Source organism: Panicum virgatum, chromosome 9N (assembly GCF_016808335.1).
Source record: "Panicum virgatum strain AP13 chromosome 9N, P.virgatum_v5, whole genome shotgun sequence".
Classification (NCBI taxonomy): Eukaryota; Viridiplantae; Streptophyta; class Magnoliopsida; order Poales; family Poaceae; genus Panicum; species Panicum virgatum.
The window spans coordinates 68,904,763-68,930,850 of NC_053153.1; the positions used below are offsets into that span (position 1 = coordinate 68,904,763).

General features: G+C 47.7%; 2 protein-coding genes and 1 pseudogene across 2 annotated transcripts; all 3 read left to right on the forward strand.

The window, feature by feature from the left end:
- Positions 1-1,735: 1,735 nt before the first annotated feature.
- Positions 1,736-14,192, forward strand: LOC120689299 (annotated as a pseudogene).
- Positions 14,193-17,036: 2,844 nt separating this feature from the next.
- Positions 17,037-19,137, forward strand: LOC120692883 (protein IN2-1-like). The gene is made up of 9 exons (XM_039976279.1): positions 17,037-17,189; positions 17,277-17,354; positions 17,471-17,531; positions 17,650-17,736; positions 17,828-17,926; positions 18,078-18,186; positions 18,286-18,362; positions 18,472-18,660; positions 18,766-19,137. The coding sequence occupies exons 1-9, from the start codon at positions 17,155-17,157 to the stop codon at positions 18,772-18,774; spliced, it is 744 nt and encodes a 247-aa protein (XP_039832213.1). The 5' UTR covers positions 17,037-17,154; the 3' UTR covers positions 18,775-19,137.
- Positions 19,138-20,763: 1,626 nt separating this feature from the next.
- Positions 20,764-23,175, forward strand: LOC120691448 (protein IN2-1 homolog B). The gene is made up of 10 exons (XM_039974518.1): positions 20,764-21,084; positions 21,166-21,240; positions 21,350-21,410; positions 21,524-21,610; positions 21,732-21,830; positions 21,912-22,020; positions 22,190-22,266; positions 22,379-22,486; positions 22,668-22,748; positions 22,831-23,175. The coding sequence occupies exons 1-10, from the start codon at positions 20,900-20,902 to the stop codon at positions 22,837-22,839; spliced, it is 891 nt and encodes a 296-aa protein (XP_039830452.1). The 5' UTR covers positions 20,764-20,899; the 3' UTR covers positions 22,840-23,175.
- The last annotated feature ends 2,913 nt before the right edge of the window (positions 23,176-26,088 follow it).

Here is a 26,088-nt window from a genome sequence, read left to right on the forward strand (position 1 = left end):
CTCCCTCTCTCGCCTAAGCTTGTACCCCCACTACAAGCATCCCGGTGCAAGATAATACAGTGCTCACACACCCTACTGGACGTACGGTCCCATCGGCCGGAACCAAGATAAATCTTGAGTCATTGTGTTTATTCTTGTATCAACCATCTAGAGACAGGGACACACATCATCATCACTAGTTGGTGCTAGACCGCGAGGTCTGGACACCGACAGTTGGCGCGCCAGGTAAGCGGAAGCTGCGTGACATTCACTTCTTGTTCCCGCTTGCTCTCTAGATGGCAGACGGGCCAAGCCTGCTCCCGCCAGTCACGGTGCTCCGGTTTAGGAGCCTTGAGTTCGTGGCAACCGGCAAATAAATTTTTTGAAAAAAATATCGTTAACATAAATTTTGAAAACAAATTTCAATGAGAAAATTCAATAAAAAAGGAAATTAGAATCCAGAAAGAAGTAGATACACGATGGGCCTCCAACGAGGAGCAGTGACTGTGCGGCCCGTCGGAGCTCCCCTCGTGCTGCGTTGCTGCCTTGCTTGGCTCGTCGGGCTACAGGTCTCACGATGTCCGCCACGTATGGGCTTGGATGAGAGAGGCACACGCCACACGACTACACGAAAGAAAAAGGAAATTAGGTAAGTACGGTGCAGACGTAAAGGAGGCGGACGTATGTTGACCGGAGGATACATTCTGAGCGGTCGAATTAGTTTTGCGATCTTGCCGCTTGTTACACTCAGACCAAATCTCTAAACAGAAGTTTCCACGAATTCCTGCTAGCGATACTCACATATCATTAGTGATAGTATAGATAAAACTCTTGTAAATTATAAAGATAAATCCGATGCATTGTTTCCCTCAACTAGCACAGATGCATGTGCGGCACGCACGTGTCCAGGAAGCAAGCAAATCAAAGCAATCTCGTTATGGCTAGAATGGTAAAAGTAAAAACAATCCATACCTCTCATTTGTGTGATGATGTACGCAGCCTTGCCTAACCTTAGCGATGCCTGCCAGTGTACTACGTACTGCGTCCAACTCCACATGGATTCCAACAGGAGACGTGGGTTGCAGCCGCCCTAACCTCTAGAATGTTCATCTACGATTCTACCGCGTCCAACTCCACATGGATTCTAACAGGAGACGTGGGTTGCCACCGCCCTAATCTGTAGAATGTTCACCTACGATTTTAGGTGTCTTCACGTGAGATTTCAAAAGAAACCTTCAATTAGTAACGATAAGGCAACCACAACAGTTAGAGAGAGCAACTCTCTATAGTGTTGTATATGTCAGCTATAGAGTATAATAGGTTATCTATATCATTTACTCTAGCATTTAACATTATATGGACCCCACATGTCAGATTTGTTAATCAGACTCTTCCTTCTAGAAGTCTCATCGGCGGCCACACCCCTCATCACCTCTTGGTGCCTCTAGGCTCTAGGCTTGTAGCCTGCCACACGAACACTGGTCGCTTGGACCATTGAACCTGCATGCACGACCGTCCACGCCGGCGGCCGGTAATTGCTATGCTGCGGCTTGCATGCGGTGTGCCTGCTCCCTGGTCCCTGCCGACCTGCGCAACTATGCTCTCGCGCGGGATCAGTAAGCGAGCGTGAGCGTGGAAGGGCTGCTGGGGTCCTGGGATTGATGGGCTGAGATGGGTCAGCGGGGCTGTGGCCCCAAATGGCGTGGCGTCTTCTTCCTTGTGCTTGTATTTAGGGAAGCAGAGCAAAACAGCAGCTATGGCGGCATGGCGCCAGGCTACAAGGACAGGTGAAGAACTGAGGGTATTCACTGCTGAATCAAGGGATGGCAAGCGCCATATCTTGCCATACCGGATCCTCCGCCCCTGGCTGCGTCCACGGTGCAAGGTGTTGCCGGATCCGGCGCGCGACCTCCGGCCGCTGGTCTCGGGCTTGCTCTGCCGGGGCCTATTCATCGGGCTGCAGGCGGGCTCCATGACTGCCAGACTGCTCGACAACCTTGTTGCCGGTGCTCCACGTTCTGTCCATGGACTCGACCGAGGTTGTCTCCTAGGAGGGCGTGCACGGCGGGTGGCCGGAGACGCTGTTGCTCCAGGTTGACTGCTGAGGCTCCCGGAGGAGCTGGCTGGTGTACGAGACGAAGTTTTGGTTGTCGAAGTCGCGCGACGCCCGCCGCGACCTGCTGCTGCCTGCTGCCAGCGGCTTCTCGGCCGCCGGCTCATGCGATCCCGGCCGCTTCTTCCTCTCCTCCGATCCCCTCCTACCGCAGCGTCCTTAGCCCTCACGACAGTCTTACGGAACGACCAAACGGGTACACGCGGGCGGGTACAAAGCCAGCAGTAGGAAAAGTTCTTTATTTTTTACAGAAACATCTCCTAACATGTATGAAGTATTAAATCTAGACGTAATAAAAAACTAATTATATAGTTTTGCTTCTAAATTACGAGACGAATTTAATGAGTCAAATTAAATCATAATTAAATACTAAATTACTACATCAACATGTGCTAATGAGTGTAAGCTTATAGTTTCGCCGGCAGCCGGCTGCAAGAAAGTGACAGCTTATGGGAACGGGAGGAGTGGTGGCTATGGACCCCACCCTCCTTTAATGCTCTCCACGAGCGGCAACCAGTAAGCGCTGGAGGAGCACATCGAACTGTGCACGTCGCCCGCTAAGCCGGCACCTCACCACTCCCTGGCTTTCTTCTCTCTCCTTGTTTTCCTTTCTGCCACATCAAATTTAGTCAGCTCTTCACCCCTTATTCTACTTGCTCTGATGAATTAATTAGTCTTAATAAATTTGTCTCATAGTTTACAGACAAGTTTTATAATTAGTTTTATAATTAATCTATGTTTAATACTTCAAATGTGAAAAAATTCTATTTCAAAAACTTAACACGGTGCATCTAAATAAGGCCATAGCCACCCTGTTGTAGCAGCAGCCGTCGGTCGACCAGCTGACGAGAGCTCGGAAGGTTTCCATTTAAATTTTTAGTTTAGTTTGTCTAATATTTTGGTCCGTTCCGTCTTGTGTTTGATAGATGGGTCTTAGTACATCACGTATGTGAGTCGGATTAGCCTCCGTCCACAACTCGATCGATCACATAGAACTATTTAAATTAATGCACAAACAACTATATATATTTGACGCTTATACCAATTTTGCTTGTTGCAACGGACGGTCATATTTGCCTAGTCAAAAGCATATACCCGTTCTGGTTTGTACCCATGCGGCTCTACAACCGAAAGAATCCAGATCGAATCTATACAACCCCAAATTAAGCAACTCCAATCAGGACTAGTACTTAATTCCATTACCCTGTATCCAGTGGAGCGATCAGCGAACCTGTCAGCAGCCAGCTTAACTGCTGGAGCGTTCGATCCTCACTCGATGGCGACGATGCACGCACAAGGGGCGGCGGAATGGGCGTGGTGGATCGGGCTCCTCCTCGGCGCCGTCCCGCTGCTGGCGCTCGCCGTCTGGCACTGCAACGACGTCGGCCACCGCGCCGCCTTCGCGATGAGGCGCTGGCGCCGTCGCCGTCGCGCGAGGCTCCCGCCGGGCCACATGGGCCTCCCGTTCGTGGGCGAGAGCCTCGCGCTGCACTGGTACTTCAAGCTAGCGCGCCGCCCCGACGGTTTCGTGGACGCCAAGAGAAGGCGCTACGGCGCGGGCGGCGTGTACAGGACGCACCTCTTTGGCTCGCCGACCGTGCTCGTCTGCTCCTCGGCGGCCAACAAGTTCGTCCTGCAGTCGTCCCGCTCCCAGGACGGCACTTTCGGCATCCGCTGGCCCGCGCCGGAGCTCGTCGGCGTCTCCTGCGTGGTCAACGTCGAAGGCAGCCAGCACGCCAGGCTCCGCGGCTTCATCCTCGGCGCCATCAACCGCCCCGGCTCGCTCCGGACCATCGCCGAGGTCGTCCAGCCGCGCGTCGTGGCGGCGCTGCGCTGGTGGGCGGACAAGGGCACCATCGCCGCCGCCACCGAGATCAAGAAAGTAAGCAGCAGCCTCACCCCTCACTGTTTACATTCTTGTTGTGATGCACGGGCAGATCGAGATGCATGCTCATTATTAGTTTGATGCGACAAATTCGAATAAATAACGACGCAGGTGACGTTCGAGAACATATGCAAGATGTTCGTGAGCATGGATCCGTCGCCTCTCACCGACATGATCGACGGCTGGTTCGCCGGCTTGGTTGCCGGTATGAAGGCGTTCCCCCTAGCCTAGACCTCCCCGGAACTGCATACTGTCACGCTCGCGCTGTAGGTGAAAAAAAGGAAGAGTTTTTTTTTGTTGCTCGTCTTTATAGTTGTCCATGCAGCCCGAGCCCGTTGGCCCGTCACGGGGCCCGTTTTTTTTGGCCCGGCCCAAGCCCAGCCCGGCTCGGTGGCCAACGGGCCCGGGCTAGCACGGCCCGAGGGAGCGAGCCGTGCTTGGGCTGCACCCCAGGCCCGTGGCACGGTACGGGCACGACCCGCTCCAACGGTCGGCCCGGTACCGGCCCGTTAACTCCCGCCCCACCCCCAACGGCTCTTTAGGCGCCGGCCCAGCCCACCATACCCGCTGGCCCCGCCCACTATAAAACTCGACGCACCCCCGCCCCCCCAAACCCTAACCCGACCTCTCCCCTCCCGGCCGCCGCACTCGTTCAGTCGCTCTCGCTTTCGTCTCGGGCTCTCCGCTCTCGCAGTCTCGCTGTAGATCCGTCGGCCGCCGCTCGCCTCCAACCGTCCCCGGCTCCGGTGACCACGCCGACGCTCCTCCATCTCCCTCCCTCCTCGTCTCCTTCCTCCCTACTCTCCCTTCCTCTACTCTGTCCTCTCTATCTCGCCGGACTATGTGAGTTCGTGTTACTGTCCAGTCCCTCCACCGCTTGCCGTCGATTCCAGTTTCTAATCGGTTCTGTCTCGTCTCCTTTGGGTGGCCCTCGTCCGGCACCGGGCTCCGGTAGCGCAGGTAACTCCTCGAAACCTAACCCTAACCCTAGATCTAGATCGATGGCTATCTCTCTCTGTCTCTCACTCACTCTCCTTTGTCCTCTGCGCAGGTCGGTGTCCGATGCCGAGTCTTCCTCCTCTGGCCTAGACATGGCTCGGCGCCGGCCCAGTGCTCCGTTGAGGAATGGTGCTGGAGGCGAGGGTCAATCGTCCGGCCCGTCCGCGCTCGGGGTCGCAATGCCGGGGGTGGATGAGCATCCTGGCGACGACCACCTAGCGAACAAGCTGGAAATGGAGGACGACGACGACATCTATGAGGACGCTGCGGCGTTGTTCGATATCGATGTCGGTGACGACAACGTTCCGAACAACGTTATTGATGTCGATGCCGAGGCCGGTGCCGGCGATGGTGGTGGAGGGGCCGCGATGGCAACAGGGTGCAGCTCCACCGACACTCATGGTACCTCATCTTCAGGTAAACGCAAATCCAGTGTCTGGGCTGATTTCAAGGAGGTCAAGGAAAATGATGTGCGAGTTGCTGCTATCTGTAACATTTATAGCAAGAGATTGTCTACTAGATCTTGTTTTGGTACTGGTCATTTGATTAGGCACCAGGCTTCCTATAGGAAAAAGGTTGATCATGCTCATAGGGTCCAGTCTAGGCTTGCTCTGAATCGTGATAGTTTCCGCAACTGGGTTTATGATCCTGCTGTTGCTCGTACTGAGTTGTGCCGATTGATTGCTAGGCTGGACCTTCCATTAGGCATAGGTGAGACACAGGCCTGGGAGGATTACATTACTCGTGCTCATAATCCTCAGTTTGTTAAGGTTTCTAGACAGACCACTACTAGAGATCTTGGTAAACTCTTTGCTGATCAACGTGATGTGCTTATGAAATCTGTGTTGCCTGCTGCTTCTTCTGTTTCTTTAACTTCAGATATTTAGTCTGGCAATGCTAAGGAGGACTATGTTAGTGTGGTTGCTCATTATGTCAATTCTGATTGGGAGTTACAAAAAAGGGTTCTCGGTTTTAGGCTGATTGAGGTTAAACATTCTGGTGAAAACATTGCCGAAAGGATTGCTAGTGTGGTTGAGGAGTTTGGTTTGATTGATAAGATTTTTGCTGTCACTCTAGACAATGCTTCTTCTAATGCTAAGGCTATGGAGACTTTGGCACCTATGTTCTTTGGTTACTTGGGTTCTGATCCTGCACCTACAGCTTCTAATCCTAATAAGCGTAAGTATTGTCTTGTGCATCAACATTGTGCATGTCATATCATTAATCTTATTGTCAAATCTGGACTGAAAAGGTTGAAACCTGTTACAGAAAATTTTAGAACTACAATTAACTTCTTAAATTCCTCTAATCAAAGAATTGCACTGTTTAAGGAATATTGTAATGCTAAAGGTGTTAGACCTAGAAAGTTTGGCTTGGATATGGATGTTAGATGGAATTCCACATACCTGATGCTTAAACATTTGATTCCATACAAGGATATCTTTTCTGTGTTCATTAACTCTCATTATGGTTCAGAATTGTTGACTAGAAATCATTAGTATGCTGCTGAAAAGGTAATGGAATTTCTGGAACTCTTCTATGATTCAACTGTTGTTCTATCTGGTGTTTATTATCCCACAAGTCCACTTGTTTTGCATCATATCTTAGAGATTGCTTCTCATTTGCATGCTGCTAAAAGAGATCATAACCTTAGAACTATTGTTGCTCCAATGAAGCTTAAATTTCTTAAATATTGGGAGGACATACCACTGCTTTATTCATATGCATTCATACTTGATCCTAGAGCTAAGATGAGAGGATTCTTTAATGTGCTGGAATTACTTACTGAAAGTATTGGTGGCACTTACAGTTCATACTATGCTGATGTTAAAATTGAATTGTATAAACTATTTACAAAATATGAGAACAAGTTTGGCGCAGCTAGATCTCAAAGAGTTGCACAGCCATCAGCTCAATCAGGTAAGAAAAAGCAGGCATGGGGAAGGATCTTTGGAGGCCGTGGTGGTTTTGGTTATAGTGTTGTTGGTCCTCCTCCCTCTTCCACTTCATGTTCATCTTCCTCTTTGTAACACCCCAAGTGTTTCATTAGCTAAACCAGGGTCATTAGCACCAAATCATGTACCCTTAACCCAATGCAAGTCTACATGAAATGGTTAGCAATTCAAAATCTTGGTTGTGTTAAATTTAAAATAATTTTCAATCCGTGGTCTAATTGAACATTTTTTCTGAAATAAAGCTTGTAGAGTTTTAAGTGTTGAACATTTGTCATGCTCAAATATATTTAAGTTTTCATGCAAAAGTCGAAGAAAAATTTGAATTTAGCTCGAACTGGGTAATAACTACATTTGTCGTGATTCACATTGAACTTTTGAATTGGGTCCCAAATGAAAGTAGGCCTGAAACAAAAGTGGTAGGATTTGAATTTTGGAACATCTTTCGTATTCAAAATTTTTCGAGTGTTAATTGAAAATTTTGAGAAAGATTCAAATTTGAAATCAATCAAATTTCTCTCTCTCTTTCTCTCTACTCTCTCTCTGCTCTCTCTCCCTCCCCTGTTTTCTGCCGAGCCGAAGTCGCCGTCGAGTTAAGGCCGCCGGCCACGCGCCGTGCTCTCCCCGCGCCCCGTCCTTGGCTCCTCCGCGATGCTTCTCGGCCTCTCCACGCGGCGCCATCCCGTGCGCGCACGCCGAGGTTCGACGCCGAGCCGCCACGGCGAAGCCGTGCTGAACCGCCCGACCGCGTCATGCCCTCCCCCTCGCCTTGACCCGCCTGGAACCATCCCGCGAGCTCCACGACGCCCTCACCCCTCTCTCCTTCCTCCCTGAGCACGAGCGCCGCGTCCCGTTTGCCCCTCTGCCCGAAAACGGCCGACGCCGCCGCCATTTGCGCCGCCGCACCCTAGGCTCCCGCGGAGCCCCCTCCTCCGCCCTCCCTCGTGCCCAACAACCCCCGCAGCTCGCTCCCTTGGCCTCCACCGGTGCTCCCCGACCCGCTCGCCGCCGCCCCGGGCCACCGGACCGCCGCCGCCGCCGCCAACTGCCGCCGCCGCCGCCCCTGTTCCGCGGAGGCGCCGCCACCGGCCGTCCCAAGCTCAACCGAGGCCACCCCAAGGTTGCTCTCGCTCTCCTCTTGCTCCTCCCCCTAGCTCCCCTCGCCGCCGTTGACCCCAGGCGCCGGAATCCGGCCGCCCGCCGCTCCCCTACTTCAAACTCCGGCCAGGGGCCTATCCGCGAGAAGAAAACTTCTTCCAGGGGCTTTTGTGCAAAAAGAAATCCTTTTTCCTTTTTGTTTTACAAACCAGCAAACTTTGAAAATTCCTAGAAATTCGTAGAAAAATCGGAAAAATGCAAATCCAATTGTTTTGGAATCCTTACAACAAGATCTACAACTTTCTTTACATGCATATGTTTATTTTCTGTCTGTGTTTTAATCTAGGAAAAAGATTAGATTTCAAAGACTATAATTGTTCTAGGAGTTCTACTTAGAGTCTATAGTTGATTTTTGTCTGGTAGGTAATACATGTCATGCTTAGTGTTGTGTAAAAATTTGAGCACCAGTTGACCTTTGTAACTAGATGAAACCCTAATCTTGGCTAGATCTAGTAAAATATTTTTGCTTTTTATTTTTGGATGTTCTGACTTAGATATATGTATGAAACTTTTTCTGTGTATTTACAATACTAAATGAGCACCACTGTCCAAGTTTCAATATTTTTAGATTTGTGTAGCTATTTCTTTGGGTTAATGCTTGTTTAGTAGATATTAATTATGATAAATAGTTTATGTTGATAATAAATCATGAAAATATTTCTGAGTGTTCTTTTTGCATAGTTTAGCTTGTCCATGGAGTTTGAGCCTCAGTTCATGATTAGAACAGGATCTAAAAATTATTCTTGTTGAGCTAATGTATGTTTTGTTTATTTTCTCCTATTTATTTCTGGGCATAATAAATCCTAAAAAATTCACAGTAGTTAATTCATCTCTTTTTAGACCTACTGTTAAAAGTTTGAAATTGTTTTATACTCTGGTATCACCTGTATAATTCAATCTGTTCTAGGAATTGTTTGGTTACATAAATTGTTCTGGATAATTGGCTACAAGCTTTAAGTTGAGTTTTGTAGGATAGCTAGTCCTGTTTACCTTCTATTTGAAGCAATTTTTGTTGAGTTACTACTCTTTAAACGATTGCCCAGTAAAATATGAATGAAAGTGTTTCAATCTTTAACTTCGGGTTTTGTTTGAATTACCACTTTTTAGTGAAGCAAGTTATGTTTTATCATCACAACAATTCACCCATGTGCATCTCATATAGATTCAACCACTCTCGCTGACGGAACATACGAGCTGGTGCCTGAGTCCGAGAGTGAGCAGCGTGAAGCTCAGGTGAATCTAACTGAAGTTACTGAAGACCCGAACCCGATTTCGGAAGAGCCCAGATCCAGTTACGCCCAGGAAGGCAAGCCCCGGAGCATGTCCCTCTATTTTAAATTATGCAACTTATTATTGTTCATATCTATTTGTGCATTTAAGTTACAGGAGTTGACTGAAACCTTAGTTGCATAATCCTAGGTACCGATGCTTGAACACTAGTTGGTACAGGTCGCTAGTCAGCTATGCTAATGGTTCGGTAGAAGTCGAGTGATTTCCTGTCACTCGCGAGAAATTATAGGAGTTGGTTGTTTATTACTTGCTACAACTATAAGGTCTACGGGCGGGGTCGTGATACTCGGGATGCCCCGTCTGTCTAGTGAAAAGTGATAAGGCCGCAGTGTGTGGTAGTGGTGGTTAAGCGTTTGAACGTACTAATCACAAGCCGAGAATATGGTAATCGGTAAGCTTAAGTACTGGATTGAACCGCAGCCGGAACATACCTTCCCACCGTCTTGAACTCGTTCACATCTAGCTAATGGCGAGTACAGAGTCGTCGTACTGCTGTACTTGAGGGCGGTGGGCCTGTTCCGTGAAGCGGGAATTGAAGGGAAATGTTGCACGTGTGACTCTGTGAGTATCCACGTGACGTGTGTTTAGGTCTGCCTGGCCAGGTTAATAAATTCGATTCGAATCGTCCGCTTCTCACGGTTTGGGACTGCTTAACCCTTTTGCCACATAGAGTAAGAAGTGAAAGATGAGGGTGATGAACATGGTTGATTGGATAACAAAAGATAATTGTTTTCACCATGTATGCTATTGGATAGATGCTCACCTAGAATGGGTAATTGAACTAGAACCTGAAGGCTATAACCTGCAATTAAGGATCTATTCTTTACTGCTTTTCGGCAAAACAAACCCCTCAAGCCAAAAGCCTTTCATGTCTAGATAAAGGGCTAAGCATACCCTCAGTCGGGTAAGCCTTGCTGAGTATTAGAATACTCAGCCTTGCTTGTGGCTCATTTTTGTTCCAGGAGATACTTTGGAGGACATGTTTGCCAGTTTGACCTGGCCTTGCACCCTTCCGCCTGGTTGGTCCGTGGAGTGGGATCCGTCCCCGGCCAACGATGACAAGAGCAAGTGATGTCATGAATCGGGCTTCATCGTGACACCCCTTTCGTCGTTAGTTCTCGTGTGTACTTTCCGTTAAAATAAAGGACTCTGTTGAACTTTGTTATGTGTTGGCTTTGAAAAGTACTTCGTTAAATCTGGAACTTGGTTTGTAATCCTGAAGTCATGTTAAACTCTATGTGTTGTAATTTTTTTTTGTGAGATGTTGTTTTGTCTGGACTCGCCTTCGTGAGTTATGCTGCTTTGTTCGATCCAGGTTTAAGTGGTTTTATCGGGATTTTACCCGACAGCACTGCCGGATTGCTCCGTTTTAAGTGCGTGTTAACCCTGATTGTCGTTTTGATGATGGTTAGCGCACTTAAGCCGGTTTATGTCGGGCGGGGCTGCCACACCTCTGCTGTTAGTGAGCTCTCTGCTTACTTAGATAGTGATTGTGTCACTGCTTATGATGACGACTTTGACATACTTCTTTGGTGGCGTGACCATAAGCTAACCTATCCAATCCTATCTATAATGGCTAGAGATATCATGTCTGTTCCTGTATCTACTGTCTCTTCCGAGTCTTGTTTCAGTTTAACAGGAAGGATCCTTGAAGAGCGGCGATGGCGCCTCTTGCCAGAGAACGTGGAGATGCTTACCTGCATCAAGGATTGGGAGTTAGGGGCAAGAAGAGAACAGCATGAAGCCGAGGACACAGAGCTGGAGGAAGCATTCAAGAACCTCTTTCTTGATGATGAAGGAGGTGGTGGTGGTGGGGCTGTGAGCTGAGCTGAGACTCTGAGAGTGACTGAGAGGGTTATTTTGCTGTGAGATGAGTGAGTAATCTGTGGACTCACTGTAATTTTGGGTGGCCATTTGAACCACTATGGATTGTAATAACATTAACACTTAATTCTGAGCTGGCTGCACTCTTTTTTCCTTTCTAGGGTTTCTCACAAGAGTGAGTTTTACCTAGAAAGTTTTTTAATGAGGCAGCATTGCACATGAGCTCATTTTGATATATTCTTGCTATCTCTTGACTTGTGTTGTTCTGCATGCCTACATGGCTGCATGTGATTGTGGCTTTGTGTTTTGTGACTTGTGACTTGTATTGCACTGTGAATGTATTCTGTGAGCTGAGTAACTTTGAATTAGCTGAGACTTATCACTTGTGGCTTTGTATTCTATGAATTTGCTGAGTAACTGTGAATGTGAAAAAATTTGAAGTGTTTGAGGTATTTTGAGCATTATGGGCCATGGGCTGGCACGGCCTGTGGATTGGGCCGTGCTTCACGGGCCGGCACGGCACGAAAAAATGCCCATAGGGCCGTGCCTAGGCCGGAGGCCAAGCACGAAGCCCGCAGCGGCACGGCCCGTGAGGCCCATCGGCCCGTGTTGGCCCGATGCCTTTCGGGCTGTGCCGGGCCGGGCCGGGCCGGCCCATTGGCCATCTATACTCGTCTTATCTATAATAAACTAGGCGTACAGCCCGCGCATTTGCGCGGCTAGTATTGAAAATTCAAAAAATTACCTATCTGTATCCCTACTTAAAGATTATGCTATTTTTTACTACTTAGAATAACAATTTGATTTGTTGAGCTTTAAAAATATTATGTATATAATTATTTTTAATTTCATTTTATTTTGATTGATTGTTGTTAGCTTTAGTTTTTATTAATAGTATATCTTTGTAACTGATACATAGCTAAATGATATTTTATATTTATTTTTTCATAATGGCATTGCTATGTGATTTTTAATTAGGCAAAGGTGTATTTAGGCTAATTTTTATCATAATGGCAGTGGTGAGTAATTTATATTTTTCTCTGATTAAAATGATATTTTATATTTAATTTTTTTATAATGACATTGGTGAGTGAATTTTAATTAGGTACACAGGTATTTTAGACTAATTTTTATCATAATGACAGTGGTGGGTAATTTTTATTTTTTTATTTTTCTCCGATTAACGTGAGAATTTTTAGGTTTTGAGAGCGAACATGGAGTCTCCGTTTATTGGCCAAATAATAAGATAATAGATATGGAAAGCTTAATTATCTCTGAGAGACTGAGACTCTTCGATCACATGCTGATGCACGCATGCAGTGCCGCAGAAAGCTAGACGCCGTGTTCAGGGAGGAGCTCCAGAGGAGGAGGACGAAGGGGACGACGCTGGATGTCGACGGCGACTTGATGAGCGGGTTGATGCAGATGGAGGACGAGCACGGGAATAAGCTCTGCGACGACGAGGTGGTTGACAACATCGTCTCCCTCGTCGTCGCCGGCTACGAGTCCACCTCCAACGCCATCATGTGGGCGGCCTATCACCTCGCCAAGTCGCCCCACGCTCTTCGCAAGCTGAGAGTAATAAGCGCTACTATTGTCTATTGTTTGTATTGTACCATTTCGAATGGATCATGTAGCTGATGAACGATGTTTATCTGCACTTGTTTCAGGAGGAGAATGAGTCTATAAGCAGAGACAAGAACGGTGGCTTCATTACCCTGGATGACATCCCCAGCATGAAGTACACTGCCAAGGTACATCCCTACATATCGTTCAGAACCATGCAAGTGCCGCTTTTTAATTAGCTCCAGGATGCATGCAATTTGTTCTGACGAGTTCATCGTCTTCCACTTCCACAGGTGGTGGAAGAAACGATCAGAGTAGCCAACGTTGCTGCATTGGTTCATCGCGTGGCACACAGAGATGTCGAGTACAGAGGCAATTAAGCAGCCACTTCAGTAATTTGTCACAACTATACGCACTCTGAAAAGAAAGCTTAACAATCTAGATTAGGGAGGTCCTTGTTTTTGGAGTTGACAAACTTGAGAAGGAGAGGATGGCCAACATGCTTAACTGCAAACTGGGGATTTGGCCGATGAAATATTTGGGAATCCCTCTTTCTGAAAATAGATTAGGGAGCTCGGCTTTTGCTGGTCTGGAAGAAAAAATGGTTAGAAGATTGGATCCGTGGAAAGGCAAACATCTTTCTTCCGGGGGAAAACTGATCCTCACAAATACTTGCTTGTCTAGTTTGCCAATGTATACTATGGGTTTTTATCTACTCCCTAAGAGCTCCCATGATAGAATGGACTCGGTGAGAGGAAAGTTCTTTTGGCAAGGGGCGCGAGAGGACTTCAAATACCACATGGCCAAGTGAGACAACCTTAGTAGGCCTAAGGACCAAGGTGGTCTTGCATAATCAATTCATAGATTATGAACGAGTGTCTGCTAGTGAAATGGATTTGGAAAATTGCTAAGGGAAGCAATAACACTTGGTACAAGCTATTAGAGGCTAAATATATGCCGGACGGCAACTTCTTTAACTCTAAGTGCAAGGGCACCTCACAATTTTGGCAGGGACTGCACAAAGTTAAACACCTCTTTAAATGGAGCGCCATTCATAAAGTTGGAGATGACTCTCTGACTTCCTTCTGGAGTGACGTTTGGTTAGGCCAATCTACTCTGAAAATACAATTTTCTGATCTTTTTAGAATTTGTATTTACCCTTCAGCTATGGTAGCTGATTGCTATGCTGATGATGGCTGGCTGATAACTTTTAGGCGCAGCCTCTCTCTGGAAGAAAATGCAAGCTGGGTGGAGCTCCTTAGTATTCTGCAGAACGTGAATCTTGATCAAGAAGTCAGAGATGAGGTGACTTGGGCTCTTGATAACTCCAAAATTTTCACAACAAAATCCCTTTACAGATTTATTACACATAGGCGTGTGTGCATTCCAGCTTCAGAAGATGTTTGGAAGTCAAAACTTCCACTGAAGATCAAGGTCTTCATGTGGCAGTTTCAACATAATAAATTGCAGGTTGCAGCCTCACTAAAAAATAGTGGCTGGAAAGGCGATATTGCTTGTTGCTTGTGTGGTAAGGTTGAATCGACTAACCATGTCTTCTTTGGTTGTTCCATCTCGAGGTTTGTATGGTGCTGCCTGAGAGATGTCTTTGGTTGGGCGGGTTGCCCTTCCAACTGGAGTGATCTTATGGGGGATAAGGTTACTAAAGGGATGAAGCTTTCTAATCGTCTGAAAACTAAGGATTAGTTCGATCTCGGTGGAAGAACGCGATGAACACAATAGGTTTAGAGTGGTTCGGGCCGCCGAAGCATAATACCCTACGTCCACTGTGTGTTGTATTGCTTGCGCTCTCAAGAGGTTGAGAGCAGGGTTGTTCGGAGTGAAAACCGAACTTGTGTTGTGAGAGTCTTTGTGTGTCCGAGAGTCCTCGAGCCTCCAGAGTGTGCAGCGAGCGCCTCCCTTTTATATCTCAAGGGAGGCGCGTACATGACCGTTGGGTCCCCGACAGGTGGGCCCAATGATGTAGTATAAAATAACATACTGTACAGATATTATGGCATTGCAGGTGACGGAGATCTCATTCCTGGATTTTCTTGTTCTGCTCGTGGGAATCTTCCGTCCGGCATAGCCATGCCCCGTCTTGTCGAAACATCGCCAGGGTGTAACTTGCGGCGTTGCCTGCAGCGTAGCTGAACGGGTCGTGTAGCTTGCGGCGTAGGCGGTATGATGAAAAGGTGCCGTGCTGCCGTATCCATTTAATGCGGCAGACGGGCTCTGCGATGATGCGGCGCTTGCGGCTGCACTGTGTACCTCGGTAATATGCGGTCTACAGTGAGGTCTGAGGCCTGACAAAGGCTGCCCCGCGTGCCGCGGTGGCAGAGCACGCCTCAACTACCCGCATTGAATGCGGTTGGTGGGCTCGTGCCCGCGCCTGCGCCTGCGGGACACGTGGCGCCCCCGGACCCCGCCACGACGGTATGTTGGTTCTACGCGCGTGGGAGGTCCGGACAGACGCGGGGAGGTCTCGGACCCCTATGGGGGGTCCGAGCCCTCGGCTGTTGGCGTCGAGCTTCCCCTCCTCAGGGACACATGGCGCCACCGGACCCGTCCCAGAGCGGGGAGCAGGTCCGGGGCCGTTGGCCCGGTGAGGTAAGAGCCTGACCCGTGGGGCCCGACTGCTCCGCCCCTTATGGCGTAGTTACGGATGACTACGCGAGTCCTGCCTTGCTGTAGTAGGAGTGGGTATCCCTGCTACAGGGTACCGACAACTTTGAAGAACAATAATGTCAGATCGGCATTTATTATTGCTGAGGGGTAACCATGTCTTCTTTGGTTGTTCCATCTTGAGGTTTGTATGATGCTGCCTGAGAGATGTCTTTGGTTGGGCGGGTTGCCCTTCCAACTGGAGTGATCTTATGGGGGATAAGGTTACTAAAGGGATGAAGCTTTCTAATCGTCTGAAAATTTTCGTTTTTGCTGGAATTCTCTGGGCCATTTGGCGCTCTATAAATAGAATGGCGATTGAGCATTCCTTTCCTAAAAACCCTTTAGATGTGATTCGTTCGGGTGTTGCCTTTGTAGAAACGACTTGGGGAACCCAAATTTACTCTGCTGTTGTACCGTAGAAACGACTAGGGGGAACCCAAATTTACCTTCTAACCCCCAGACTAGGGAGCAACATTAACCAAAAGGACCATCCTAATAAACTTCTTGGTAATTTAAGAGCATACTCCCTCCGTCCCATAACAAGTGTTCATTTAGAAAAATTTCTGCAAAACTTGCTAGGATGAACATGACTTAAGCAGTTAGGTCAGAGATTTTCGGCTAATGGAATAAGAACATCTCTTCAACAAAATTCTTAATAAATTAAAATACATTGGAAATAAAAAAATAACATCTATTTAAGTATTTGATTGGCTCCATGCTTTTTGTTACTTGACATTGCTTTTTTTTTTCCGAGGAAGACATCACAGCTTAATTTTTACCTCTGACGCTCACTATGAATAATTATTAACTTTCTTTGTGATGGTTCTCATTGTTTACTTAACTGGGAAATAAAGAAAAGGAGCAGCAAAAATAGCACGCACTCAAACAAATTAAAATTCTGCAAAACTTGCTGGGATGAACATGACTTAAGCGGTTAGGTCAGAGATTTTCGGCTAATGGATTAAGAACATCTCTTCCACATCGTCAGGAGCTTTAGCCGAGTTAATTAGGTCATAAATGACGTCATGACGACAGACAAGAGACAAGCACCTAAAATCGTTGCACTGAAGCATCAAGCAACGAAAGGGTGACCCCATCAATGACGTCACCCTATCGCACTGAACAGGTGGACCGGTCAAACTTCGACCACGCAACAAAAGTGGGACCTCACTAGGGTAGCCACTAGCCACACTTAGGCCATGTTTAGTTTCTAAAATTTTTTAAGATTCTCCGTCACATCGAATCTTCGGACATATGTATGAAGTATTAAATGCAGTCGAAAAAATAACCAACTACACAGTTCAATTGGAAATGACGAGATGAATCTTTTAAATCTAATTAGTCTATAATTAAATATTAATTACCAAATAATAATCAAAGTGCTACAATATCCAAACAAAAAAAATTCATGAACAACACAGCCTTAGCCGCCGCCCGCCAGCGTGAGAGGCTCCCGATTCCCGTCCCTTTCTCCCGGAATAAACAAATTTAACAGTCGCCCTCTCCAAGTCTAAGCAGCCACCCATCATCAGCGACTACCACACGGCTACCCCACTAAAAGTCCACTCGTATAAATACCAATCCAGGCCGATCAGCGATCATCTCACCACCAGGCACAAGATTTCTCGGCCAGCCAACCGCGCTCACCAGAAGTCCAGAACCACCGCTGCTTCGGGTCTCCATCACCTGCCTGCGCCTGTGCCACACCCAGCTCGAGCGTCGCCATGGCCGCCGCTGCTGCAGGACCAGGGCCAACCAGGTGAGTGAGATTAGATAAATTGGCACTGTGATTCTCGCCGTTCTGCGCGCGTCCGAGCTAAATGGATGGAAACGCCTGTGCACGCAGCGCCCCCGCGAAAGAGACGCTCCCGCCGGCCCTCGGCTCCACCTCCCAACCCCCTCCCGTCTTCGACGGCACCACCAGGTAGATCACCGTACCATGCTATCGCACTGCTTGCTTCTTCTTTTTTCAGATTTGCATTGATCGGATGGTGATCAGAGGGTAATTTGTGTGTGTGTGTGTGTTTGGATGAAGTGAAGGCTGTACATTTGCTACTTCTGCCCGTTCGCTCAGCGCGCCTGGGTTACCAGGAACTTCAAGGTACTGCTACTACTTTCAGTTCCACACAACCTGTTTTTATTTTTATTTTGTTACTGATTTTGTACGAATGGAAATAAAATCTCTTAAAACAAGCCTCATCCATTTGCTTCCTCTTCAGGGTTTGCAGGACAAGATCGAGCTGGTGGCTATTGATCTACAGGACAAACCAGCTTGGTACAAGGAGAAGGTTTACCCACAGGGCACGGTACGGTGAATCTCCCATTCTGCCTGTCAATGATCATCCATCCTCTCCTCCATGAAGGCGTCAACACTTGAGAACATTTCTTTCTCGGCAGGTGCCTTCCCTGGAGCACAACAACGAGATCAGGGGCGAGAGCCTGGACCTGATCAGGTACATCGACAGCAACTTCGACGGCCCGGCGCGGCTTCCAGAGGTAAGGCTGCTCATACGCTGTCACCTTCAGTGCAGCGAAGCACTCGCAAGTCGCAACAATTCACTAATTCAGTGGTCTCTGACTGTCTCATACTAGAGGATGTGCAGATCTGTTAACACTTGGTTGGATGGATGTGTTGGGTTTCCTGCAGGATGCTGCAAAGAAGCAGTTTGCTGATGAGCTGATCGCGTATGCCGATGCGTTCACCAAGGCGCTCTACTCGCCCTTGATGGCTCACGCAGATATGTCAGATGAAGTTGGTAAGTAATAAGACCATTGCTTTGAGCTTTAGACTGAAAAAATTGCAGTTTCGATTCAGTGACACGCTGCCTCGCTCAAACCTTCTGTTTCTTCGTCAGTTGCTGCTCTGGACAAACTAGAAGCTGCTCTATCCAAGTTCAACGACGGCCCATTCTTCCTCGGCCAATTTAGCTTGGTATCACACTGCATTCCAACCTGAAATGTTGTTTGCCTTTTCCTACTTGGTTGGATTGCCCATTTTTTATGTTCCTTTTCTAATATATAAATAAATGATGCCCTGTCAGGCGGATATTGCATACGTGACGATTTTGGAAAGGGTTCAGATATACTATTCCCATCTTAGGAACTATGACATCGCCAAAGGCAGGCCCAACCTTGAGAGATTCATTGAGGAGATGAACAAGATCGACGCCTACACACAAACCAAAAACGACCCTCTGTTTTTGCTTGATCTTGCCAAGAATCATCTTAAGGTGAGTGATAGATGCTTCCCGGAGTGAAAGTATGCTCAGCTCTTTTTGCACCTTTTTTTCTGTACTTGCCATTCGTTTACCAACTGCGCGTCGTAAAATTTTCAGATCGCCTGAAGACGTGACAGCACAACAGTCAATTGACGAGAGACACGTCAATTTATCAATATGATGCTACTGCTTTGTTCAATAAAAGATGACATATTGTAAAGGGTTTAATATCATTTCCTAAGTAACCTTTCTGTCCTTTTCAAAAAAAATAAGTATTACTTTGAAGAACAATAATGTCAGATTGGCATTTATTGCTGAGGGGTTAACAGTAGAGTTTTTTTTTTTGGTGTTGTGTTGAGATTGTAGCTATCCTTTTCTTTTTCTTCTCAAGCAAATCACGGCTTTGGACCTTTTACCGTCACTGTCATTTTATCATCATTGGCAGTTGTGTCATAGCTAGATTTTCGGCTAATGGAAGAAGAACTTCGATGATCTCTCCACATCCCCGGCAGATGCTATAGCCGAGTTAGGTCATAGATGACGATATACAAGCTAAGTATCTCAACCAGCGCAATAGCATTGAATCATTGCATAGAAGCAAAGATGACGACCCCCATCGATTACTAGATTCCTTATACGCGCACGCGCGCCGCTACGCCCGTCGCCGCCGCCGCCGCCGAGCTAGGGTTTGGGGGGAGGGGGTGGCCAGTGAGGGTGGGAGGTGGGCGGAGCGGCTGCCGGCGAGGTCGCCGGCGGCGGCTGGGGTGGTGGCAGGAGGCGGCGACCTTAGAGTCCGGGTTGCTGGGGGTGGGGGTGGCTTGCCGGCTCCTATGGCCGCCGGCCATAGAGGAGAGGGCCGGGGGTGGCGGCGGCCCGGCGGTGTCGATGGTTCGGCCGGTTGGGATGGGGCCGGACAGCCGGTGGGCCAGTGGCGGGCGGCGGGAGAAGACGGCGCGACAGTGGCGTGCTCGGTTAGGGATGGCGGCGGCAGAGGCGGCGGAGGCCGCCGGAGCTGTGGGGGGGGGGGGGGTCGGCGGCGGGGCCGACGGGAAGGAAGGAGGAAAGAGGAAGGAGATGGAAGAAGGAAGAAGAACAGTGTGGGGGCGCTATTTGCTCGCGACGCGCGAGCGTCCGCGAGCGTCCTCCATCGATTAGGTCACCCTATCACTAAACAAATGGACACCGATGAAATTCTGACTAGACACAAGGGTGGAACCTCGCAAGCTTTCTATCTTATCTTTCCGTTGACCATCACAAGGCCTTCCAAACGCTTTTTGCAAGCGAACTTCTTTTTGTAACAAGAAACCTTCCCGATTGTTACAAAATCTACGCCACCATTTTGAAGCAAAATTCATTTCTCAATTTTAAAGCCCTCACAAGGCGCTCCAATGTGTTTGCAAGAAAATACTTCTTTTTGTTAAGAGGAAGCTTCCCCATAGTCACAAAATCGACACCAAAACTAATTTTTAGAACAATCAACAATTCAGTACATATTTGCTTACAAAATTACACTTGTATTGCAATTTCTTATGTTTTTGGAAAAAAAAATGAAGCCTTAATGGGCCTGTCAAGTGCTTCAAATAAGGTGATAGACTGACAGCCTAGCTATCTTCAGCCCAGTTTCCTCTATAGTGGGCTAAAGTCCAGCCCACATATGCATCCAACATTGAAATGCCAATTTAAACATACCACTTTCCGTTTTGCTTTGATTTAAAATACTCCTCTTAAATCTATTTGTCTCAAACTCCACTAGACCACTAAGACCAATTTCAATGTGAGGGTTATGGGAGTGTCATGTGCATTGAATTTGCTGATGTGGCAAAAGAGAAAGAAGAGGGAGTGTCATGAAATATGAAAGGAGATGACACTCCTTCGGCTCGGTGTCTCAGTAACCGTGCGATAATACTCTTCACTAAAACTGCCTAAACACTAAGGCCAGTCTAAATACTAAATCTCGTCTTAGTGAAAATGTCATCAACAATGTTACAAACAGAAAATTTGAGATTGGCTTAATGCACCCACCGACAACCTGCCAAAATCCTTCCAGAAAATCCAGGAACGCTCAGGGCCGGAAAGTCAGAAGGACAAGCAAGCCACGCAGACACCGTGCGCCCGCACCACGTTTCCGTCCAGGTGAAGGCTGCGCACGGCTGGCCTTCTCATCTCCGCCGGCCGCTGACCCCATCGACCGCCTGCACTGACGTGCCCGCTCCACCAATCAGTGCCTCGCACATATTCACTCCTCGGCCCCATGAATTCGCTTGCCTTTCCTCGCGGCTGCCCGTCACCGCAGACGCTCGCCTCCACCTCCGCCCCCGTCACCACTAACTCCCCGCCGGCGCGTATAAAGATTCGCCGCCCGCGCCGCGAAGCTCACCGCATCGCCGCGCGGAAACCCTCCCGAATCGTCGCCATGGCAGCCGCCGCACCGGCAAGGTGGGATCCTGTCTCAATCGTAGCCCGGCCGTTGAGAATCGGAACTGAATTTCTTAATGGGAAATTTCTTTGTTTGTGCAGCTCCGTCAAGGAAGTGCTCCCGTTTCCCCTGACCGCCGCCTCCGAGCCCCCGCCCCTCTTCGACGGCACAACCAGGTAGGGCTTGTTCGGCCCAGCAACTGCGTGTTGTTTCCACAGTTCCTCTTGTGCGCAGAAGCAGACCAGAAGGCAAAATTTTAATCCTTTTTTTTTCGATCCCGTGAAGGTTGTATGTTGCCTACCATTGCCCGTACGCGCAGCGCGCTTGGATTGCCAGGAACTACAAGGTACCACCACCTCCGCTGTTCTTTGATTTGTTGAAGCAGTTCTTTTAGCGGGGAGTGCTTGTGTTGTGCTGAAGAAACGAAAACAAATCGTTTTTCTGTTCCCTCTTGTGCAGGGTTTACATGACAAGATCAAGATAGTTGCAATCGATCTTGCTGACAGGCCAGCATGGTACAAGGAGAAGGTTTATCCCGAGAACAAGGTGTGTTTGGTTAATCTGTTCCTCCTTAATATCTTCATGTACAGACATTCCAAGTCCCCCCCCCCCCCATTTTTCCTCTTTATTTGCATATATGGTTTACCTTCATTTTTTCTTTCGGTAGGTGCCTTCCCTAGAGCACAACAACCAGGTTAAAGGGGAGAGCTTGGATTTGGTCAAGTACATTGATAGCAATTTCGAAGGCCCATCATTGCTTCCTGATGTAAGACATGTATTAGACTGCGATCCCTGTAACGCTCCCAGTAGTTCTGCAGGTTCATTAATGTCTGAATTCTCTTCGCAGGATCCTGCAAAGAAGCAGTTCGCGGAGGAGCTGCTTGCTTTTACCGATGCTTTTAACAAAGCACTGTACTCATCTATAATCTCTAAGGAAGATGTGTCCGAGGAAACTGGTAATAGAATAGTTCGTGTGTTCGACTTGTTTGAAAATGTTTGTATGTTGTATAATATGCGATGTGTCCGAGGAAACTGGTAATAGAATAGTTCGTGTGTTCGACTTGTTTGAAAATGTTTGTATGTTGTATAATATGCTGATTTTCACATGCGGATTCTTGATTCCAGTTGCTGCTCTGGATAAAATAGAAGAGGCCCTGGGGAAATTTAACGATGGACCATTCTTCCTCGGTCAGTTCAGTCTGGTATGTGACTGAACTCAAGGAACAATTCCTCCCTGCAGTTTGGTTCAAAGTCAATTCTTTGATAGAGTTGTGGAACACAGTTGACATGTGGTATCGTCGTGATTCCTTGCAGGTGGACATAGCATATGTGCCATTTATCGAAAGGTTTCAGATATTTTTTGAAAACATCAAGAACTATGACATCACAAAGGGCAGACCTAACCTTCAGAAGTTCATTGAGGTAATTCAGACTGATGGACGCTAAATTAGGCTAAGTTTTATGTCAGTGGTACATTCACTTGCACTGTGAATGGTCATTTCTTCTTCTGGCAAGGCCCACGGCAGTATGGCTCAATGCAAACCTGTTTTCTTGATAATGCTTTGCCATAGAGAAATTTTAACTCTATATTGCAATGTTCCAGGAAGTGAACAAGATTGATGCGTACACACAGACTAAGCAGGACCCACAGTTTTTGCTTGAGCACACAAAGAAGCGGCTTGGGGTAAGATATCTTCTAATATTCTAGGCGGGTCCATTTCATCCTCCATTTTCCTAATTGTTTGACTGGGCGTTTTAACTTCTAGATTGCATGAAGCTTGTGACCAAGGATGAAAATCTCGCCAGTGGGCTGCTTGCATAGACTGCATTGTTTGCAAGAATGGCCTTGTATGCACTATGCTGGTCGTGCTTTTGAAATAAACTAGTTGTCCTGGATTATAGCTTTTGTAGTGCATCGACGTCATTATGTTACTTGACAGGAAGAGGATGTTATAATGATGTTCAGGGTGCTCTGTTAAATGTTGCCGTGTTCGATAAATCAGTGTTCCTCTGCTCTCATAGTCTGGTATTCTTGTACTACGATAACTTTGCGGAAGTGTGATCAGACAAGTAAATGGAAAGAACAATCTCCAAAATGGACCATTAACAGATTTGGGCCGTGTTTGATACTACTCCCTCCGTTTTCGTTTGTAAGGCGTATCAAGGAGTATCACAGATACCACGGTGTGGAGTTAACATTGCGGAGGTTAATGCTGTGGAGGATAATGCTGCGCAGATTTTCTTGTGGTTAGCGTTAATGCTGAGGTTTGCATGTCGCATGGCCGCATGCAATGCTTCATGCGCCTGTTTTCAACTGCATCTGAAAGCCTTTTCCCTCACTTCAAGGTGGCGTGCTCTACATACGTAGAAAAACAGAAAATCGTCATGCGCCTTAGAAACAAAAACAGAGGGAGTACTTGTCTACTTGTTTCTCGGTTTCTGTACCTGAAAAAAGGAGAAGCTTTAATAATCTAAACCCAAATAATCTAAATAAGGTCCTATTTAGTTTCTAAAAATTTTTGTACAGTACCCATCACATCAAATCTTTGGACACAAGCATGGAGCATTAGATGCAGTTGAAAAAACTAAGTACACAGTCTAACTGATTAGCACGAGCGTAATCTTTTAAGCCTAATTAATCAATAATTGGATATTATTTGTCAAGTAACAACGAAATGTGCTACAGTATCAAAATCCAAACTTTTTCACCAACTAAAAACACCCTAAAGATTATGCGCTTTTCAGCGTCTTCTCCAATAGAAGCAGATTCTATAAATAAAGTGGATATACAAGGAAACAACTAGTTGAATGTCAGTGCTTAGCTATAAATAAGAAAGCAATACACTGTTTTCCTTTTTGCTAAAAGAGAAGAAGAGAAGTTTTTAAGTGTTTAACCAACCGCGCGACTAGCACCATCAATTCAAACTCCTTTGCGGCATAAGTTGTGCGGTTGTGCCCCCGGCCCCGCCATCGTGGCCGAATCCACACTGCACCCTTGGCAATGGTGCCATCACGTCATATCGTTGAGCGCTGAATTAAAAAAAAAGAATACTCGAGATGCTAACGAGAAGGCAATGATGAGTTCCAAGGAAAAGCGTTTGCTTAATTGAGCGATTGCTAAGATAATATTTGAAAAATGTTGGAGGATTAGTTTGCTCAGCACTGCTAAGGATCAGCCACCTGGAAGTTTTAAGAACTCCCAGTCAATTTCCTCACCTTTGCTGGCGACCCGGGGGGCGCCGCCTTCCACCCCTCCTCCGCGTCGCTCCCGGTGGCCGCCGCCGCCGCCGGCGGCCCGTGGCCGTGCCAAAGTCGGCGCCGGCTCGCTCCCCTCGCCCTCTCCTCTCTCTCCCACCTCCTTCCTCTTCCCGTCCTTGCGACCTCGCCGTTACTTCGCCACCGCCGGTCCCGGCCTGCTCCTCGCCGAATTCGGGCCCCCCATGACCGGATCCGCCGCCGGGCTTGGGTTTGGGCGCGGGATCCGCCGCCCCTGGTAGGATCGCCGCCGCCGCCTCGGTGGCCGGGGGGCGGTCTGTGGCCGCGCCCCTACTCGCGCTGGGGCCGTGACCGTGCCCCACCACCGCCTTGGGGTGTCCCCGTGCCTGCGCCGCCGTCGCCGTCTCACCGTGGCCGTGGGCTCCTGGGTGGCCGCCGTCTGGGGGCGCCGCCCTCGGTGGCCGCCCTACTTGTGGTGCCCTTGTTCCCCGGCGCGATGGCGCCTGCTGTCATCGGCTGTGGGCTAGGATTTGGGTGAAGGCGAAAGTCTTGGTCCGCTTGCGGACCCGTGACGGCGACGCCGAGGGCGTCGCTTACCTTGTTGAAGGCGTCACTCTTTCCCCCCTATGCCTCCTCTTCGATGAGCTCTCTGGGTGAAAACCTAGACCATTTTGGTCGGACGACGACGGCGCCCTTCGCGTCGCTCCCTCCCTGGAGGCGTTGTCCTGGAAGCTCTCGCCGGTGGTGGTCATATTCTCTTCTCGAAGAGAATCCACTTCTGCACCTGCCTTCGCTTAGTTTTCTCTACTTCGTCCAAGTCGTGTTGGTCGTCGGTTGGCGGATGCTTTGCCGCCCTTCTCTTCGTTGGCGGATACTTTGCCGCTGGGCTACACTGGCGGATGCTTTGCCACTGTCGTCGCTGGTTGGAGTTCTCTTCGGACGGATGCTTTGACGTCGTTGTTGGTTGGTCGGGTGGATGCTTTGCCACCTTGTCTGTGCTGCAGATCTTCGTACCTTTGGCGGTGTAGTTCTTTTTGCAGGTTCAGTTGTGTGGTTTCGACTAGGTTCATGGGTTCGGGTGTTGCTTGCTGCTGTTCTGTGTTGTTGTTGTGTTTTTTCTCGCTTGTGTGTGCGTTTCTTCAGTATTTCTCTGTTTTTAGTCATTTGTGCTCTTATGTCGGTCAAGCTCTGTTTGGCCGCATCAAGATTGTATATGTAACTGCTTTCTTCTTAATGAAAAATGTGCTTAGGCACGGTCGCGAAATTTTTTTCCTCACCTTTATTTTTTCCCTGAGAATATCCAATTCACATATTTCGTCAAGGAAAGGAGTACATCATTACAATATCATGATCGATGTGTCAACTTAGCCAAATACCAAGTTGTAGCACACTGGAGTCTAATACTACCTCTCTCCCAAAAAGATTGTTGCTATAATTTTTCTTAAGTCAAACCGTCTTAAGTTTGATCAAATTTATAGAAAAACTGATATTTACGGCACCAAATAATATTATTAGATTTGAGGAAAAAAGTTCAAATCACTCCCCTCGAGTATGGTTAAAATCTGGATAACCCCTCAACTATTTCTTGGTTCAATTTTCTCCCTAAACTATGTTATTTGGTTTACTCTACCCCTAATACAATTTGTCTTTTTTATTTCTCCACAGAGAGGTGGAATCTGAATTTAATATTTTCCAGGGTTGTAATGGGCATAACAACATATTTCAAAAAAAATATTATGATTTTTCATCATTATTTTTCCTATAATTTTGTATCATAAGGGTTAATCTATTATTGAATAACATAACCT